This window comes from Juglans microcarpa x Juglans regia, chromosome 4D (genome assembly GCF_004785595.1).
Source record: "Juglans microcarpa x Juglans regia isolate MS1-56 chromosome 4D, Jm3101_v1.0, whole genome shotgun sequence".
In the NCBI taxonomy this organism is placed as follows: Eukaryota; Viridiplantae; Streptophyta; class Magnoliopsida; order Fagales; family Juglandaceae; genus Juglans; species Juglans microcarpa x Juglans regia.
This window is the reverse complement of record NC_054600.1, coordinates 21,652,858-21,668,995: the sequence shown is the minus strand read 5'-3', so window position 1 is coordinate 21,668,995 and position 16,138 is coordinate 21,652,858. Positions and strand designations below refer to the sequence as shown.

General features: G+C 34.1%; 2 protein-coding genes across 4 annotated transcripts; one reads left to right on the top strand and one right to left on the bottom strand.

Moving 5' to 3' along the window:
* Positions 1 to 5,823: 5,823 nt before the first annotated feature.
* LOC121259460 (putative E3 ubiquitin-protein ligase RF298) lies at positions 5,824 to 10,103 on the bottom strand. Of its 2 annotated transcripts, XM_041161057.1 has the most exons (4): positions 9,517 to 10,103; positions 9,114 to 9,163; positions 6,897 to 8,948; positions 5,824 to 6,526 (listed from the first exon to the last, which is right to left on the bottom strand). In XM_041161057.1, exons 3-4 carry the CDS (start codon positions 8,883 to 8,885, stop codon positions 5,981 to 5,983), a joined length of 2,535 nt encoding a protein of 844 aa, XP_041016991.1. In that variant the 5' UTR covers positions 8,886 to 8,948; positions 9,114 to 9,163; positions 9,517 to 10,103; the 3' UTR covers positions 5,824 to 5,980. The 2 variants fall into 2 exon arrangements, with proteins under 2 accessions (XP_041016991.1, XP_041016990.1); XM_041161056.1 differs by lacking the exon at positions 9,517 to 10,103 and having other exon boundaries at positions 9,114 to 9,510.
* Positions 10,104 to 13,697: 3,594 nt separating this feature from the next.
* Positions 13,698 to 16,084, top strand: LOC121259458 (methyl-CpG-binding domain-containing protein 4-like). 2 transcript variants are annotated; one of them, XM_041161053.1, is made up of 3 exons: positions 13,698 to 13,856; positions 14,928 to 15,153; positions 15,223 to 16,084. In XM_041161053.1, the coding sequence occupies exons 1-3, from the start codon at positions 13,815 to 13,817 to the stop codon at positions 15,411 to 15,413; spliced, it is 459 nt and encodes a 152-aa protein (XP_041016987.1). In that variant the 5' UTR covers positions 13,698 to 13,814; the 3' UTR covers positions 15,414 to 16,084. The 2 variants fall into 2 exon arrangements, with proteins under 2 accessions (XP_041016987.1, XP_041016986.1); XM_041161052.1 differs by having other exon boundaries at positions 14,928 to 16,084.
* The last annotated feature ends 54 nt before the right edge of the window (positions 16,085 to 16,138 follow it).

The following is a 16,138-nucleotide window of genomic DNA, read 5'->3' as shown; positions in this document are numbered from 1 at the left end:
TAATTTTTCACTAATTGCATATGAACTCCACATTAACCAAATTTCATAGATTTCATATTTTTAGTATTCTAAAACCACATATAGCCTTAGATTTCTAAAAATCAAAGTGGAACCTGCTCAAACAGTCCCAACCCATAGCATGTACTCTAGTTAATGTCTAAGTTTGTTTTCAACTATTGATCCTTATGAATGCATGCATATGAGATTTTCTTTAATCACAAACAATCACTAAGGTATTTAATGATATGATGAAGTCTAATTCTTGGATAATCAAGTTCATACCAACATTTAATCATGGCTAAGATATCTTAAATCTCCAATTTATTCAAAATCGATTCATACTTGATGATCAAAACAAGATAGATTTAAAACATATCATGGCATGCTTTTAATCACAAATCAAATCTTCCATAATCATTATAAGACAATAATAAATCATATCAAATTATGCTTAAGACATGTCATAGCTAAATTCTCACTTAAAAATCATTTAATCATTTAAACCACTCTTTAATGACTCAGTTTTGAACTAAGCAAAATAACCTTCTCAAAACTCAACCAAATTTCGTATCAATACTTGGAAACAAACCTTGAAATGCTAACTAAGATTAAGAGAAAGAAAATTTACAAATTTCCTGACATTTCAAGCACTCAAGATAGCTTTACTCAAGAACACTCAAAAACTTACCAAAATTCACTCTGTTTCACTCTTTTGATCTCTAAGGGGGAGAAGTGCTTTCAAGACTCAAGATGAAGGTTAGAGCGGAGGTATGGAGGAAATGAGGAAGTGAGATAGGGTTCAAAAGGGGAGGAGACATTGGCTCGGATGCTTGGTGATTGGGTGAAGTGGGCGGTGCACCGGTCTAGGAATTTTCCAGCTTACTTTCCATCGCTTATGTCACCTTGTGTAGGGGGAATAGTGGCTTGAAACCACCATGATTTCCTCTTCACTGTAGCTACAATGGTCCTGTAGAGGTGTCCAGGTCGTGGGGCATTCAGATGACCACAAGTCAATCAAACCACCCTTGCAAACAGGCAGGTTCAGGTGGTTTTTGCTTGGCAATTTTTGAGTTCTATTTTGGATGGTTTTTGGGTGGGAAAAACTGAGTCAAAATTCTCATGATGGTCATGGGACCTCTTGGGGATTGGGTGGTGATGGAGGTGGCGTGGGGTGGTAGCTCAACCAAGGCAGATGGTTAGTTAAATTCCAACCCAACCGGTTCTCACTCAAAGTAAACTAAGGTGCAATCGGTTTGGCTTATTAGTTTGGTTTGTGGAACCATTTTCGTCCATGGCTTATTCTGGAGTTTGAAGAGGTCTCATGAGGTGTCTAAGGACCATATTACCCTTGAGGTCAAGCTACAAAAATATGGAGCCTAAGGGCAAAATAGTCCAAGTACTCAAAGGTGATACACAAATAGCCTATTGATGCAAGTTTGAGGTTTGACATGTCATTTTCCTTAATGACATGTGAGGAGGTTTAGCTAGGGTATTGTTAAGGTCTAAGTATGATGAAATAAAATAATCAATCAAGAAAAATTTGAATTAGAAGGTTAAGAAAAGATTAAACAAAATTAAGGTTCAAAGCATGGCTTAAAGTTCACTAACCTTAAGTATGATAGTTAATAGTCTTGCCAACTTTCAAAACTTAATTTGGGTACTTAGGGTATAATTTGGGCTTAAGGAAACCAATGGTATGGTGTATTGAGATTTCAAGTTGAATAGTGAAAGAAACCAAAAATGGCTTTGGGCCTTGTGGGCTTAAAGGGCCAAGTGTGTGGGTTCATGGCTTATGGGCTCTTTGGCTTGAATGAGAGGGACCTCATTTATAGATTTTTAGGGTTGAAAAGAAACCTCAAGATCCACTAAGATGGGCTTGAAAAGGTTTGACTTGGCCTAATTGGACAATGAGTCCATTCTACACCAAGTTTGGCTAGGCCGAAGGCCTTATGCCTTCCTTAAACTTGGGCCAAGGCTAGCTACTAAGTCTTGAATTCTCTATGGGCTTGATTTCAAGACTTCTTGAGCTAGGCCCATGAATCCTCTAACGTCTTAAAAACCTCACTAAATTCAGTAATTGACTTGCTTCTCTAATCCTTAGTTTAATGGTACTAAGTGTCAAGATTAAGGTTAATCTCATTATCAACCTTAATGTAAGCAATAACCCAAAATTAAAAGCCTAATCTAGAATGCTTAAGGGTTGAGCTAATGGTTCATTAAGTAGGGTGTTACATTCTCCTCCCATAAAACAAGATTTCATCCTCGAAACCAGGGTCAAAACAGAACATGCAATTCAGCAAAACTTGAGTGTGACTCACCAACCGTGCTAAAGCTCAGGGCTTGAGAGGGCCTTTCATCGCCATCCTCCGATGCCTTGTCCTGAGTGTGGTAATAGTACTCATCCTCATCCGAATCGTAGAAAGTATTAACTCTCTCCTCATGGATTTTCCACTGCCTATATTCCTCATCCTCAAGCTAGGAGTCTCCCTCCTCACGGAAATGAACACGACTCGAGGAAGAGTCAGAGGTATTAGATGTGTTGAGGGAAGTGGAGTCAGGAATGAGCGGCTCCTGCTCGAACTAATGCTGCTCTGCTGCCTATAATTTTAGGACTTGCCTTTAATTTTATTAGGTCCAACTAAATTTTAGGACTTGCCTGTAATTTTATTGGCTAAGTCACTCAAGAATCCAAATGGGCCGATTTTAAATTCTAAAATGATCTCAATTCGTCTGATAAATATTTTGGGCTTTAAATAATTTCTTGGGCCTAATATCAATTGAATTGGGGCTAATTTAGTCCATAAATATTAAATGGGCTTTGACTCAATTATTGGGGCCAATAAAATTCCACAATCCATTTAAATAAATTTTGAGTCCGTGGCCTTTTCAAAATAATCCAATAATCATCCACAAATCTTCTATTAGCTAGTTTATTTTGATTGGTTTTATTAACATGTATACTACAATCAAGTTAACAATTAGGAGTAAAGGCAATTTAGATATGTGTATATATATATATATATATATATATATATATATTAAATAATATAAAAGTCAATATTGATCTACAAAACCATCATAAAAGCACAAATAAAGGATAAAAATTAAAAAAAAAAACAAAAAATAAATTTTATTGTTGAATGTAAGACTGAATGTTGTAAAACCTCTCTATATATATATATATATATATATAGACATGGCTATTCCTATCTACATAATAGAGGTTTTACAACATTCAGTCTTACATTCAACAATAAAATTTATTTTTTGTTTTTTTTTTAATTTTTATCCTTTATTTGTGCTTTTATGATGGTTTTGTAGAACAATATTGACTTTTATATTATTTAAAAGATTTTGAGCGATTACAATATTTATTTTTTTACTTCAAGTCTTTAAATAGATTTTTAGTAATATACGTGTACTCATATAGAGGGAGATTACTAAAACTTACATACTTTTATATTTATGTCGGTTGGCCGCCAAGAAAAAAATCCCTAGTTTTGACCTGAGTCCACCCATGTTTAAGGTAATTAAGGTCAAGAGGCACTTGAGTGAACTGAGTTTTGTCTCTCATGAAATGAAAGTACTATATATAAGTGAATTTGACTCAGATTTCCATCCACGAGAACAAAAATGTCACTATTTTTATGACCATTGTGAAATTGTCCAAAAGTTTGTTGAGGATATAATGACTCTAAAAGTTAATTTTTGCTGTCTAAAAAAAAGGAGAAATTTTATATAGAAATTACATAAAAATAAACTAAAAAATTGACGTGATTTGATGCAATACATTATATTATAAAATTATTTTTATTATAAAGTAGATCTAATGAATCACATAAAATCATATAAATTTATAGATTTATTTGTAAGAAAATGCTAATATGTCGCCTGAGTTTACCCTCTCATTTTGACTGCTCAAGTATTTAATTTTTTTAATTATTTTTATACTTAATGATTAAGAAAGTGATTTTTAGTATATTGATATATTTAAAAAAAAATATTTGAATATATTAAAAAATTATAAAAAAGAAAAGAAAATAAAAATAGAAAAAAAATTTGTTCTAGCGGGCACCAGAGATCAAAGTTAAGCGACATTCCAGCACGACTCTTATTTGTATATACTCTTTATATACGTTGTACTTCTCTAAAAAAAGAGTTCACTTCTTTTTTTTTCACGTGCCAATGTGATCGCCAAAACTCTTATTTATTAAATTTGTTTTTTAAAAAAAATGCTAACTAACCTCTTTAAACATCTCCTTGTTTTGCTCGTTTTCAAGAACGAACACACGTGTATTAAAAAAAAGGGAAAGAGAAGTAGAAATAGCCACTGGCACACATGCACGCCGCTTGTAAGGAAGAGGACTGCACATGTTGTAGCCCCGGGCATCAATGGATGGTTAGATTAGCTTCGTTTATAGTCAAAATTTATCTCAATTCATTTTAACTTATCTTAATTTATTATTACAATTTTTTTAAATTTTTATATAAAATATAATAAATAATTCATCTTTTTTAAATTTTCACATAAAATATAATAAATAATTTAATTTTTATTTTACTATTTACAAATCATCTCAACTCATCTCTAAATTCAAACCACTCTTAACATTCTTTTTGCTTTTAATACAAAGCCATAGACACTTAGCACATGCAGCATTGGATGGCAATTTCCTGTAATTTGGATTCGTGTAGGGTTAGTTTTGGTTATAGAATGATCTAAGATATTGAGCTGGCATTGGAATTTATGGCTTTTATATCAAGAACTTACTTTGTTATTTTGATATTCTCCCCCTCACAAGTAAGTGATATCAATAAAATAATAATTATTTTAAAAAAAATAGAATTAAGTCTGGCTTAGATAGTAAGTTAAAATAAAATGAATTGATATTATTTGTGAATGATAGTGATATATTTGAGTTGAGTTGAGAGGAGATAAGTTAGAAATAGTTTGAGTTAAAATATTTTATAGAGTTTTGAAAAAGGAAATATAAAAAGTTGAATAAAAATATTATAAAGTTAAAATATTTTTAGAATATAATTTTTTAATATAATTTTTATTTTAAGATTTGAAAAAATTAAATTATTTTTTATATTTTATTTAAAAGTTTGAAAAAATTACAATAACTAGATAATGAGTAAATGAAAAAAAATTAAAAAATAAAAAATAAAAAATATTTATATTTATAATATTTAAATATTAAAATAAATAAAATCGGATGAGACGTAAGCACCTCTCCATCCAAAGCTTCACACAGCCCCAACTTAATAGACTTGACTTGGGGTGACACTTCAACCACCCATCTACACTTCTCTTTTATCTAATGTTAGTGAAGTTAGTGAAGTAGGGCCTCGCCTAGACAAAAGTTCAACCCAAGGAAATGCACCTACAAAATCCAATTATCTCACAAGAATCCCATCGTAATTATCTGTAGCAATTGATGATGTACTATATTTTTAAATGATTTGATAAATAAACTACTTAAAATGTGTCAGAGTGATGTCAATGTTTAGGATAAAAGAGCATTGGCTTTGTGTCTGCTTCATGTTGTTCTGTCCGATAGCGCTGGAAATGGATTTGGGTTGGATCTTTTCTTCTTCCATCTTTGAGATCAGAAGCGAACATCACATAACTTTAAGAGGAGTCTGAGAATAATTCAGGTCCTGTGCATGGATAAACTTTAAAAATAGAGAATATGAAAGAAAAGAATAAATAGGCTGCTAAGCACAGGAATGATTAGAGTTTGGTGTTGAATATATCTCAGCAACGATAACAAAACAAAACGAAGGTGGATTTCATATATTGAAATAACTATAAAGCTTTGCTTTACACTTCTCAAAGAAACTCTTGACAATTTTTACATTTTTTTCCCCCTCACTTTGTATCCTTTCATTTTATTTTCTTTCTTTATATTTTTGGGACAGCCCACTAGTAAAGAGATATTAAAAACCCAAAAGGAACAGAAAAAAGAAGCCAATTTTAACGAGCAAAACGCACATTGATCCTCCACTCTATTGGGGTCCTGCAGTAAGCGCAGTCCTTCATCCCTTGTCTCTCAAGGAGCTCATTGCATTTTGCACACATAACCTGATGTGCACATGGAAGGAAAACAACAGAAGTATCATCGGATAGGCACATGGCACATTCCCGGTCCTGTTTTAAGCGGCCAGTCCCGAAACGGTTCTGTGAATTCACAGCCTTGTTAAGTACATGAGGATTCCGGTTTTGTTGCATAGCTTGGAAACCTGTGCTGTCTGTTGTTGGGACAATATTACCATAGCTTCTGTCACTACCTCTCCGAAGTGCAGCTATCATGGAAGACTCAGACTTGAGTTTCATTTCAGATAACTTGTTCTCAAGCTTTTTTATGTCTTCCATATTTTCTTGCATAACACTTTCTGCTTTCTGTCTCGTCACTTCATCCCGTGCTTTTGCCTTAGCTTCAAGTCGTTCCCTTTCCTGTTTTATGGAGGCAGCCTGTGCAAGTAGTTTCTCCTTCGTTGTCCTCTCCTGTTTGCATCTGGCCTGTAAAATTTACAGTTACTTAATGAGAAAGAAGTCAAGAACCACACAATAATGACCAGTGCAATCAAAAGAAATGCTTGGTCACACTAATATTGTAATTTAAGTCTTGTGAGAGACATTGCAGAGCGTTTTACCCAAATCCCTTGTATTTTTGCTGGAAAGTAGCATAGGTTTGCAAGTGTTTGCATATGTTTTGTGAGTTCACTTGTTGTTGCCTTGTAATCCTATAACCTTAATATGTTTGACTGAGACAAGGTGTGACTTGGTGCCACCACAAGGAAACATTTATGCTATGTTCACAAGTATACCACTGGTGGAGCATCGTCTGATTATTATGTACATTGAGAAGATAACTAGTACGTGAGCATACCTCAATTTGGCGGTGAAGATTTTTATCTTTGCCTAATTTCTGCTGCAGTTCAGCTCCCTTGTGCTTCTCTCTCTCAAGCTCTTCTTGTAACAACGCCTTTTCACCCTCCCGTGATTGTGCCTTCTTCAGAGCCATCTGCTCCCTCTCCACCGCTTCTCGATAACTTGCAGCTGATCCTAGAGCATGAAATCTAGCTGCCTCTAACTCCCTCCTCAGCACTGAATTTTCCTCCTCAATCTTGTCTGCAGCGGAATTAGCAATCTGAAACCGTTCATTGGCACTACTCAAGGCATTCTCCAACTCGGACAGTTTCTTCATAGTGTTCTCCTCCGCCATTTGCTTCTCTATTTTATTTCGTTCTGCTTCTCCCTTCTCTAGTCTCAGGGCTTTCAGCTCATGCTGATCCTTGCAAAGCCTATGAGCAGCCTGCATAACCTTCTGATTGGCCCACTCACTCCAACCTTGTAGCTCATCCTGTAGTTCTTGCAGCCGAGGAACCAGCTTCAAAATCATTTCATCCTTCTCATTTTGCGGGAGATACTTTCCAAGAGACTTGTCATATGGAATTCCAGCATAGTAATCAGGAATTTTAGGACCCTCAGAGTTACTGATCTGGGGCTTTGGGTTGGATTTCATTTCGGAAGTCGATGACAAAGGAAGGTTAGTTTCAGCAGTAGGCAACACAGATATGGTGTCTTTAATACGTAACCCTGAATTGTTTTCAGTTGCAGGAGAAGCAGATGGACTCTTGTTTACGGGACGACTTCCATCTGCTAAAGGAACTTCAGATTGAACTTCTGAGCTTTTCTTTGAGGATGCATTTTTCATTTGTATAACAGGAAGTTCAGATGGTGGCTTCAGCCTTTTCTCCACGACAAAACCGACAGAGCTAGCAAATTTCCCTGATCTAGAACCACCTCTTGACCCAGACGTCCTGTCACCTCTCTCCATATGAAGGAACCTCTGCCGAAGTGCTGAAAGTTCTTTCCTCATCCGGCCCTTTGATCTTTCGTCAGAAGTAAAGATTGGTGATGAAATCTGGACAGATTCCCCAGTGGGACCTGAGGATTTCTCTTCAGTGCTTGACAAGGAAACCGGACTCTCTTCTGCTTCGGTTACCCCTTCCAGAGAACAAAGATCTTTAGGTTTTGGTGAAGCTGGGAAACTTCCAAATTTCAGATTTTCAGGCAGAGAATTTATAGCACCAGGCTTCCAAACATTCGATTGTTTAGGATTTGGAATAATTGTTTCGGATCTTTGTGATCTGAATTGGGAAATGGCATGATCAGAGCCCTCTCCTGAAACATCTTTACAACCAAAAGCACTTGAAGGATCTACTTGGAGTGCACTGGCTTGTAAAACATTCAAGTCACATATCAACAACCACCACATTACTTCCCCAATGGATAGGGATGGTCTAACGTCCCTAACTACACCAATAATTTCCAACATGGTGTACTCAATGAGTTGCTTTAAATTATCAAACATGTCATTTCTGGAAATATTAACATTCCTCCGTTCAGTAAAATCATCCTTCAGAGAATCATTTACGATATTCATCACGGGGTCTTTACCTTGTTGATAAAAGCCACCACTTGAAACAAGTTTTCTAGCCGTCTCCTCGCTATAGCCCAATTGAGACATCCGCCTAATTGCACATTGGAAAGCCACTTGCAAATTGGAGAACAAAAGTTCTTCAAGCTGACATGCAATGGGATCATCCCAATAATCAGGTCCAAATGCTTCTTGCTCTGGTCCTCCCTTAGGCTGATGATGCAACCTCGAATCCAGAGCGAATTCACTCGGAGAGCTTTGAGATATGTTAGGAGATTCATACCTAAGGAACTCAGCCAGGCACTGGGGCATGCTAATTGAGTTCCCTATAGATGGATCTCCTAATTTTCTCCTGTATTTACTTCCCTTATCCGTAGGTGAAACAGAAAAAGGCCCTTGCTCGCTACCACTACCACCATCAGGAATTTCATCCATTTATGAACAATAAAAGAAGCAAGTCTTCAGTATTCTCACCAGTTGACTCTCCAGCTATAAATCCTATATGAAGCAACAAACCAAAAATTAAAGAAACATTATTAAAAATTGCACAGAGGCATATTTTTCGAACAGTCCACTGAAAATCAATGCAAATCAAACCTTCAAATCAGTGGTCAGCAATTCCAAACAAGAAGATAAGAACAAATAGAACAAGAAAAACCATACCTGTGATAGTGAGTGAGAGAGCAAAGACGAAAAACAAGCCTTCTCAAATCCTGTATCAAAGAACTCGAACGATCAAAACCAGACCTACCCAGAAACCAAATTCAAGAGGAAACAGACACTGAACTCGGCAAGATAAGAACTCGGCCAGATAAGAAAGCTCAAGTACAAACAGGTCCTGAGCACACCCGGCTAAATAGAGCAGCAAGTAACGCATGCACCCAGATAACAACAAATGCCATGACAACACCAACAACCTATCGTCTAAAAAGCATCCAAAAGCACCCAAACCCAATTCCCAGCACAAAAAACCCACTAAAATCAATCCTAACAACCACAAATTCAAAAATATGAAGCAAAAAATAAGAACCCAATAGAGTAAACTACACGAATTCTATACCCATACCGGATTGAAACGTATTAGCCAAATGCTGATGCTCAATCTGACACCCAATAACGAGCATTGGCACGTTACATACAGGGGCCAAGTTGAGCGGGATTCTGCACCAATTTTTTTTTTTTTTCTCTTTTTCCAAAATGCAAACTTGTATAACTCTTTGGCGCGTCACTGTCAATTCCAGATGGTTTATATAGAAGCAGCATCAAGCCAACCCAGTTAATGTGTTAACCCAGTAACGCTTATACGACAAACCGTGGTTAGGGCCACTTTACACCCAGAAATGGAATTCACTTCAACCACTAAACCCTCCCCAGGTAGCATTTCGACCTCCAGATATGAAATTTACTCATCCCTACTGTATTCCTGGGTTGTCATCTGCTTTGTTTTGGAAGTTACACTGTCACTTCAGAAATTGCCTAATCACATTTATGCGATATTAACAGTAGTCATAATGCCTCGTCAGAACTGTGCTAATCATATTTATGTGTTATTAACCATAGTCCTAATTGAAGTCCTTTTTCAAAAAACTACTTTGATCGGCCAAAAGTATGGTTTGTGATGCCAAACATGACAAAGTAAAAGGTTGTATGGTTTGCATTAAAAAGTAGGGGCTCTATAGCATTTTGATTATTTTAAGAGACATGCCGTGTAAATAGAGTAACTATTAGGAATTTATGAAAAAGATAATGCTATATATCAGTTACTATTCACTCTCATATCTTACATCTATAATTTTTTCATAAGGTGTGTGAGTGATTTTCATTGAGTGTGGAGTGTGGGGTGTGGGGTGTGGAGGTGGTGAATAGTGACTGATGAAAAGAATTCTTCTTATAAAAATACATGTATGATATGATAGAATAGAAATACATTGCACCATCTGTATTTCGAGAATATATTTTTATGTAAATATGTTGGATCATAATTTGTAGCCAAAAAGCATATTAATCTTGGAGTATGGATTAGATACACAATGAAACAGATCTCACAATACTCGTTACCCAATTAAATAAACTTGGACTCACAATAACAACAAATCTCTACTTTGGATTGCGTTTGGATATATAATATTTATATTTGAATCTGAGTTTAGATTTCAAAATCCAAAATTCTAGAAAGTTTAAAAGTTTATTTGGCTTTGAGTCGGGTAGAGTAACCCGCTCGGTTTGACCGTACAGTATTTTTTGAATTTTTATTTTTTTTATTTTTCTTTTCATATTTTTTAAATATTTTTTAATATTTTTAAAAAATAAAAAAATACACCAATACACTTAAAATCACTTCTTTAATTACTAAGTAAAAAAATAAAAAATAAAAAAAATTTCTCGAGCGATACACTTAAACAGTAACATGGAAGCGGTAGAGTAGGCTTTTTCTTTAGCTTTAATGCAAATCCAAATCTGAAATTTAATATACAATCCAAACAAGGGATTTGGATTTTAGAGATCCAAATCAAGATCTTCTCTCAAATCTATCCATCCAAACACATCATTAATTTAGATCTTAAAAATTTTAACGGCTCGATACACATTCATGTATAAAACTTGGGAAGTATCTAATAGCTTGTTTAGGAACTCAAATGATCTCATCTCATCTCAAAACTTCTTATATTTTCCTTCCCAAGCATCTCTCAAACAAAAAATATTTTTCAATTTCAAGTTTTTAACTTTTTCATCTAATAATTATCTAATAATTACAAATTTTCAAAATTTCAAAACAAAACACAAAAAAATACAACTTTTTCAAATTATAAAATAGAAATAATATTAAGAGATTATATTATAATAATATTTTAACTTTATATTATTTTTATTCAACTTTATCTCTATCATTTCTCAAAATCCACTAAAACATCTTAACACAAACTATTTCACTATTTAGAGCATCTTCAATGGATTTAGCTTTCTTTGCTAAAAGCTAAATCAATTGAGAATTTAGCTATTAGAACATAAAATGACATCACAATGGATTAGCTAAGCTACAGTCACTTTCAAAATAATTTTTAAATTTGAAAGTAACTATTTATACATCAAATACATTTTATATCAATTATTTCTCTCTCCATTTTAAATGACAATTGAAAAAATATAATTAGAATATGATTACTAATTAATATATAATATTATAAATAGTAAAATATGATAAAATAAAATAAATTCATAATTAAAAATTAAAATATTTTTGAAATTATTAATTACTTATTACTATATAATGAATAAATGGAAAATTCAATGTGGAAATTTGATATAAATAGCCAAAGTTAAATTCATCTTATATTATTTTATTGTCATATAATGAAAAAATGGTTATTCCAATATGGAGACTTACGTGAATGGAATAGCCAAAAATTAAATTCATCTTACATTCATAAAAAATGTACTTTAACTTTAACTAATCCATTGAGAGTGCTCTTACCCAATAAATGATTATTAGCTTACTCAACTATTTCAACTTTTTCTCATCTCATCTCATTTTTATCTTACCAAATAAATGCTTATTGATTTAGCATTTATCAAGAAAACTTACCTATATAAAGAGGGATGGATGTATGAACACCAACATATAATTGTCTAAACTCTCATGGGGAAAAAGACATACCTTTGATCCGATAATAGTAGGAGCTACATTGAAATTGTAACTGATCGACTGGATTAAGATCCCATGCAATCACTTGTGAACACAACATGGATACATCCTAAGGAGTCAAAGGGGAAAGATTTACCCGGATCTTTCTTCATCCTGTCCCTATAAATATGGCTTAATTAATTGAGGATTAAACCAATAAAATATATATGATAATAGCAAAGGCAACATTCAAATAAAAATAAAATGGATAATTAATTAGTGTGAAACTTAATAAGGAGCCCTTCACTTAGATTTCCAAAAGACTTTTAGGAAGTGGAAAGGAGACTTGTATAGATATATGGCTTTTCAAAGGAAACTGATTGCTAAGAAAAATCAACAAATTTTCTTTTCTGACAAATCCAAACAGAGATTACAAATAGAAAATTAATGAACAAAGGAAAAGAAAGACATATTTACTTTGATATGGAAGATCATATCAACTATAGGGAATTTATGTGAAAGATTAGGATTTTTGTTCTTCTTCCTTCACATAAATAATTATGCAAGGCATAGACAATTAAGAAACAACATTATAAGATAATTTGCATACTTAAGCTCTAGAAAAAGTTGAATATGTGCTAATTCATGAGCATTCGAGGTATGGATTTGTCAAACAATATCAAACTTTTCATATAGTCGAAAAAATTATTTAAGAACTAAAGCAAACATTGAAAATAAACTTACCAAGTTACCATTGTCGACATGCTTCGCTTATATCCGAGGTTTGAAAATGAGAGAAGCATTGTGAGATCTTTGCCGATAAACTTCGAAAACCTAATATAAGAAAAGCTTTTGTTATAAACAAAGAAGCGTTATAATAATTCAAGCACGACGAGCGTTTTTGACAATTTTCATTACCAAAAAAAGAGAGGAAAATTTATTCTTTCAATTAAATAGATAATTTTATTTACGTATGGTTAAAATACGGTGAAAATAAGAATAAAACCGATGCGATAAATTTACTTTCTATAATGTAATAAGCAAAGAAGGCATTGTGATAAAATGTTAATATTATTAGCCTCTCAAGGTGTAACTAACAATTAAATTTAGCTAGTAACTTTTTTAATGTTGATTAATATAAATAAAATAATAATTGAATTAGATTGTGTGGTAGATTGATTTTTTTCTAAAAAAAAAAAGAGTAATATTATTCTACGTTTTAGAATTCATTTAAAGTTACACTTGTTAATATGACACATTTTACATGCCTTCATACATTAATGATTTAAATATAAACCACTTAAAATATATTTTCAAGTGAGTATGATTAAAGTTAACACGATTAAAGACGAAGAGAGAAACATTTCTCCCTAAAATATTCTTCGAAATACCAAACACTGCCTTAACAAAATTTTGAATTAATTTTGTATTTTTATAATTCAAACAAAAAATTTACTATAAAAGGGACCCACTTAATAAATTAATTTGTTTTGTTTTTTTTCTTCGCTTGAATTATTATATTAGAACGAAGAAAAAGAAATGAAAGCAAGCAACAGACAAACATCATTAACCAATCCCATGCTAAAGCGAGGTCAACACTTTACCGGCCTCCTCCCTACACGTGACATTAAATTGAAGCCGCATGACGCACACGTGCCCCTCTGCGGGTGGTTTTATCCTTCTTCCTCAGGTCGAAGAAAAAAAACGGTAGGGAGAGAGAGAGAGAGAGAGAGAGAGGCGCAATGAAGGACAACAGCCAAGAAACGCCCAAATCCTTGTCCAAGGTAGGATTCCCAGATTACGTTTTCCCAACATCCGATGTATTTTTATCTTCGTGGTTAAGGGCCTTTCGCGAAATATCCAAATCTTTTATCTGTTTTGTTGTTGAAAATTAGGAAAGAAAGGAATATTGTTCATTGTTTTATTTTTTGCTTGTGGTTCCTATTCCCCCGAAAAAATTGAAACTTGTTGTTCTATACACGAATACAATGATAAATAAAATAAATGAAAAGTTTAATTGTGTGTTTGTGTGATTGGATTTCGTTTGTCAGGGGTTTTGATTATATTAGGATGTTTAAAAAGTGATTTTATAGTATGTAATTGGAGAATGTAGTGTTCCTCCTGGTAAACGAGTAATTAGCTTAGAATGAGGAGTATACTTAATTTCTAGTTATTAACAACTGTTGAAGTTTTAGCTCAGTACTGATTCGGGATCTTTCCTGAAGTACGAAAATGGTGATAAATTTCTGAATTTACCTTCCTCGTGATATTAAATGCTTTGATACTTCTGCCTCTTTGGATGGCTCGTTATATGCAATTCCATATTGGTACTTTTTTTTTTTCTTTTTATAATGAATTTGGACTACAGCTGCATGAGTCATGGCTCCGTGGCTAATCTTTGCTCTTTGGACTTGTACAACTTTGCAAATTGAAACATTTGAGTAATTAAAGGTATTGAAATTAACTGGAGTCTGGGATGCTGTTTTTGTTTTGGCCATAACTTGGACGACAGGATGAGTATTAATGAATGCCTTTTGGGTTTGTCTGGCTTTAGTGAATAACGTGTCTGACTTGCTATATTTGCTTTCTTTGTTGACGTGGTAGGAGAAGAAAAATGGTTAAAAAAGGAAGACAGATGCCGTACTGTTCTTTTTCACTAGGCTATGTTTTGCTGGCACAATATAAATACTCTTGTTAAGGAAAGTTTTTTAAATCACTAATCAAAGCTGGTTGAAGAGAGCAAAAATGGGAGGCCCGTATTAATTATTGGATTGAGTCACCAGGTTTAAGAAGCACTTGTTGGTTTATCTGAGCATTTTGCTGCACACTTATATGCTTTCATATTTTCATGACAGCGATCGCATTCGATTAGTAAATATGCTGCACAGTGTGGAAAATGCTTTAAATGGAGGCTGTTTGATACACAAGAAGAGTTTGAAGACATCAGAAGTAAATTCATCGAGGAACCGTTTTATTGTGACAGAAAGCTGGATGTGTCTTGTGAGGATCCTGCGGATATTGAGTATGATGCCAGTCGGACCTGGGTCATTGACAAGCCTAACATCCCAAAGACTCCAGAAGGTTTTAAGAGAATCTTGATTGTAAGAAAGGATTTCTCTAAATTGGATTCTTACTATTCTACACCCACAGGGAAAAAATGTCGAACACGGAATGAGATTGCACAGTTTATTAAAGAAAATCCAGAATACGAAGATGTGTCTCTTTCAGATTTCGATTTTAGTACACCAAAGGTAATGGAAGACACAATTCCGGAGCATGTTGTGAGAAAGGCTTCTGCTAATGGTAGCAGTAATAAAAGACTTAAAAGCACCAAAGGATGATCTTTGAGTTGAGATCATTTTGCTGGACAGCCATTTCCGAAAGCCTGTGTGTTTTAGATTAATCTAGTAAGGATGTTGTTGGTATATTCTTGGCATTAACCGGATATAGACATTGTGTTTGCATGATCTCTGAGATTCCTTGTCATTAAAAAATAAATTTGGTATAATTCATTTGATCAGATCCAAAAGGGTGAAGGTCATCCTATTTTCCTCTTAAAGGGAATCTGACCCTAGAGTCCCCGTCTTTTGTCTTGAGAATTAGTTGGAGAACTTGCAGTGATCCTAGCAAAGAGGCCCCGGAATTTGCATCCTCAGGACATGGAAGGGGGAATGGGAGCAAGGAACAGCAGGCATCCTGCAATCGAGTAATTGCATTGTGCCATGTATATGTGATCAATTAAGCACTTGCTACGCAGATTCTCTCAGGTTCCAGCTCGGTTCACTAAACACAAGCAAAAGTTTTGTTGAAGTGAATGCATGCTTTGTAGTTGGGATGTGTTAATTATGCAGAAGTTATCTTCCCAATAGGGTCTGCGGGTCGCAGCCCCAGCAACGACTGAGGCTTTGTAATTTGTGTGCCCTTAAAAATTGCCTGGAAACGAAAACCATTTCTTTCTTAACTTGGAGATTTATTTGAATTGAATACGAAGGCCATTGGCATGTTATGTAAATTATGCATTTTCCTCCAGAAGCCTTGATGTTGTCCATAGGCATTAGAATTTGGT

Excerpts from the sequence above, each read along its gene's own strand:
- LOC121259460 (XM_041161057.1), bottom strand. The coding sequence starts at position 8,885 with ATGGATGAAATTCCTGATGGTGGTAGTGGTAGCGAGCAAGGGCCTTTT. Across the intron at positions 6,527-6,896 it reads ATCTTCACCGCCAAATTGAG|GCCAGATGCAAACAGGAGAG; the intron begins GTATGCTCACGT and ends TAAATTTTACAG.
- LOC121259458 (XM_041161052.1), top strand. The coding sequence starts at position 13,815 with ATGAAGGACAACAGCCAAGAAACGCCCAAATCCTTGTCCAAG. Across the intron at positions 13,857-14,927 it reads CGCCCAAATCCTTGTCCAAG|CGATCGCATTCGATTAGTAA; the intron begins GTAGGATTCCCA and ends TTTTCATGACAG.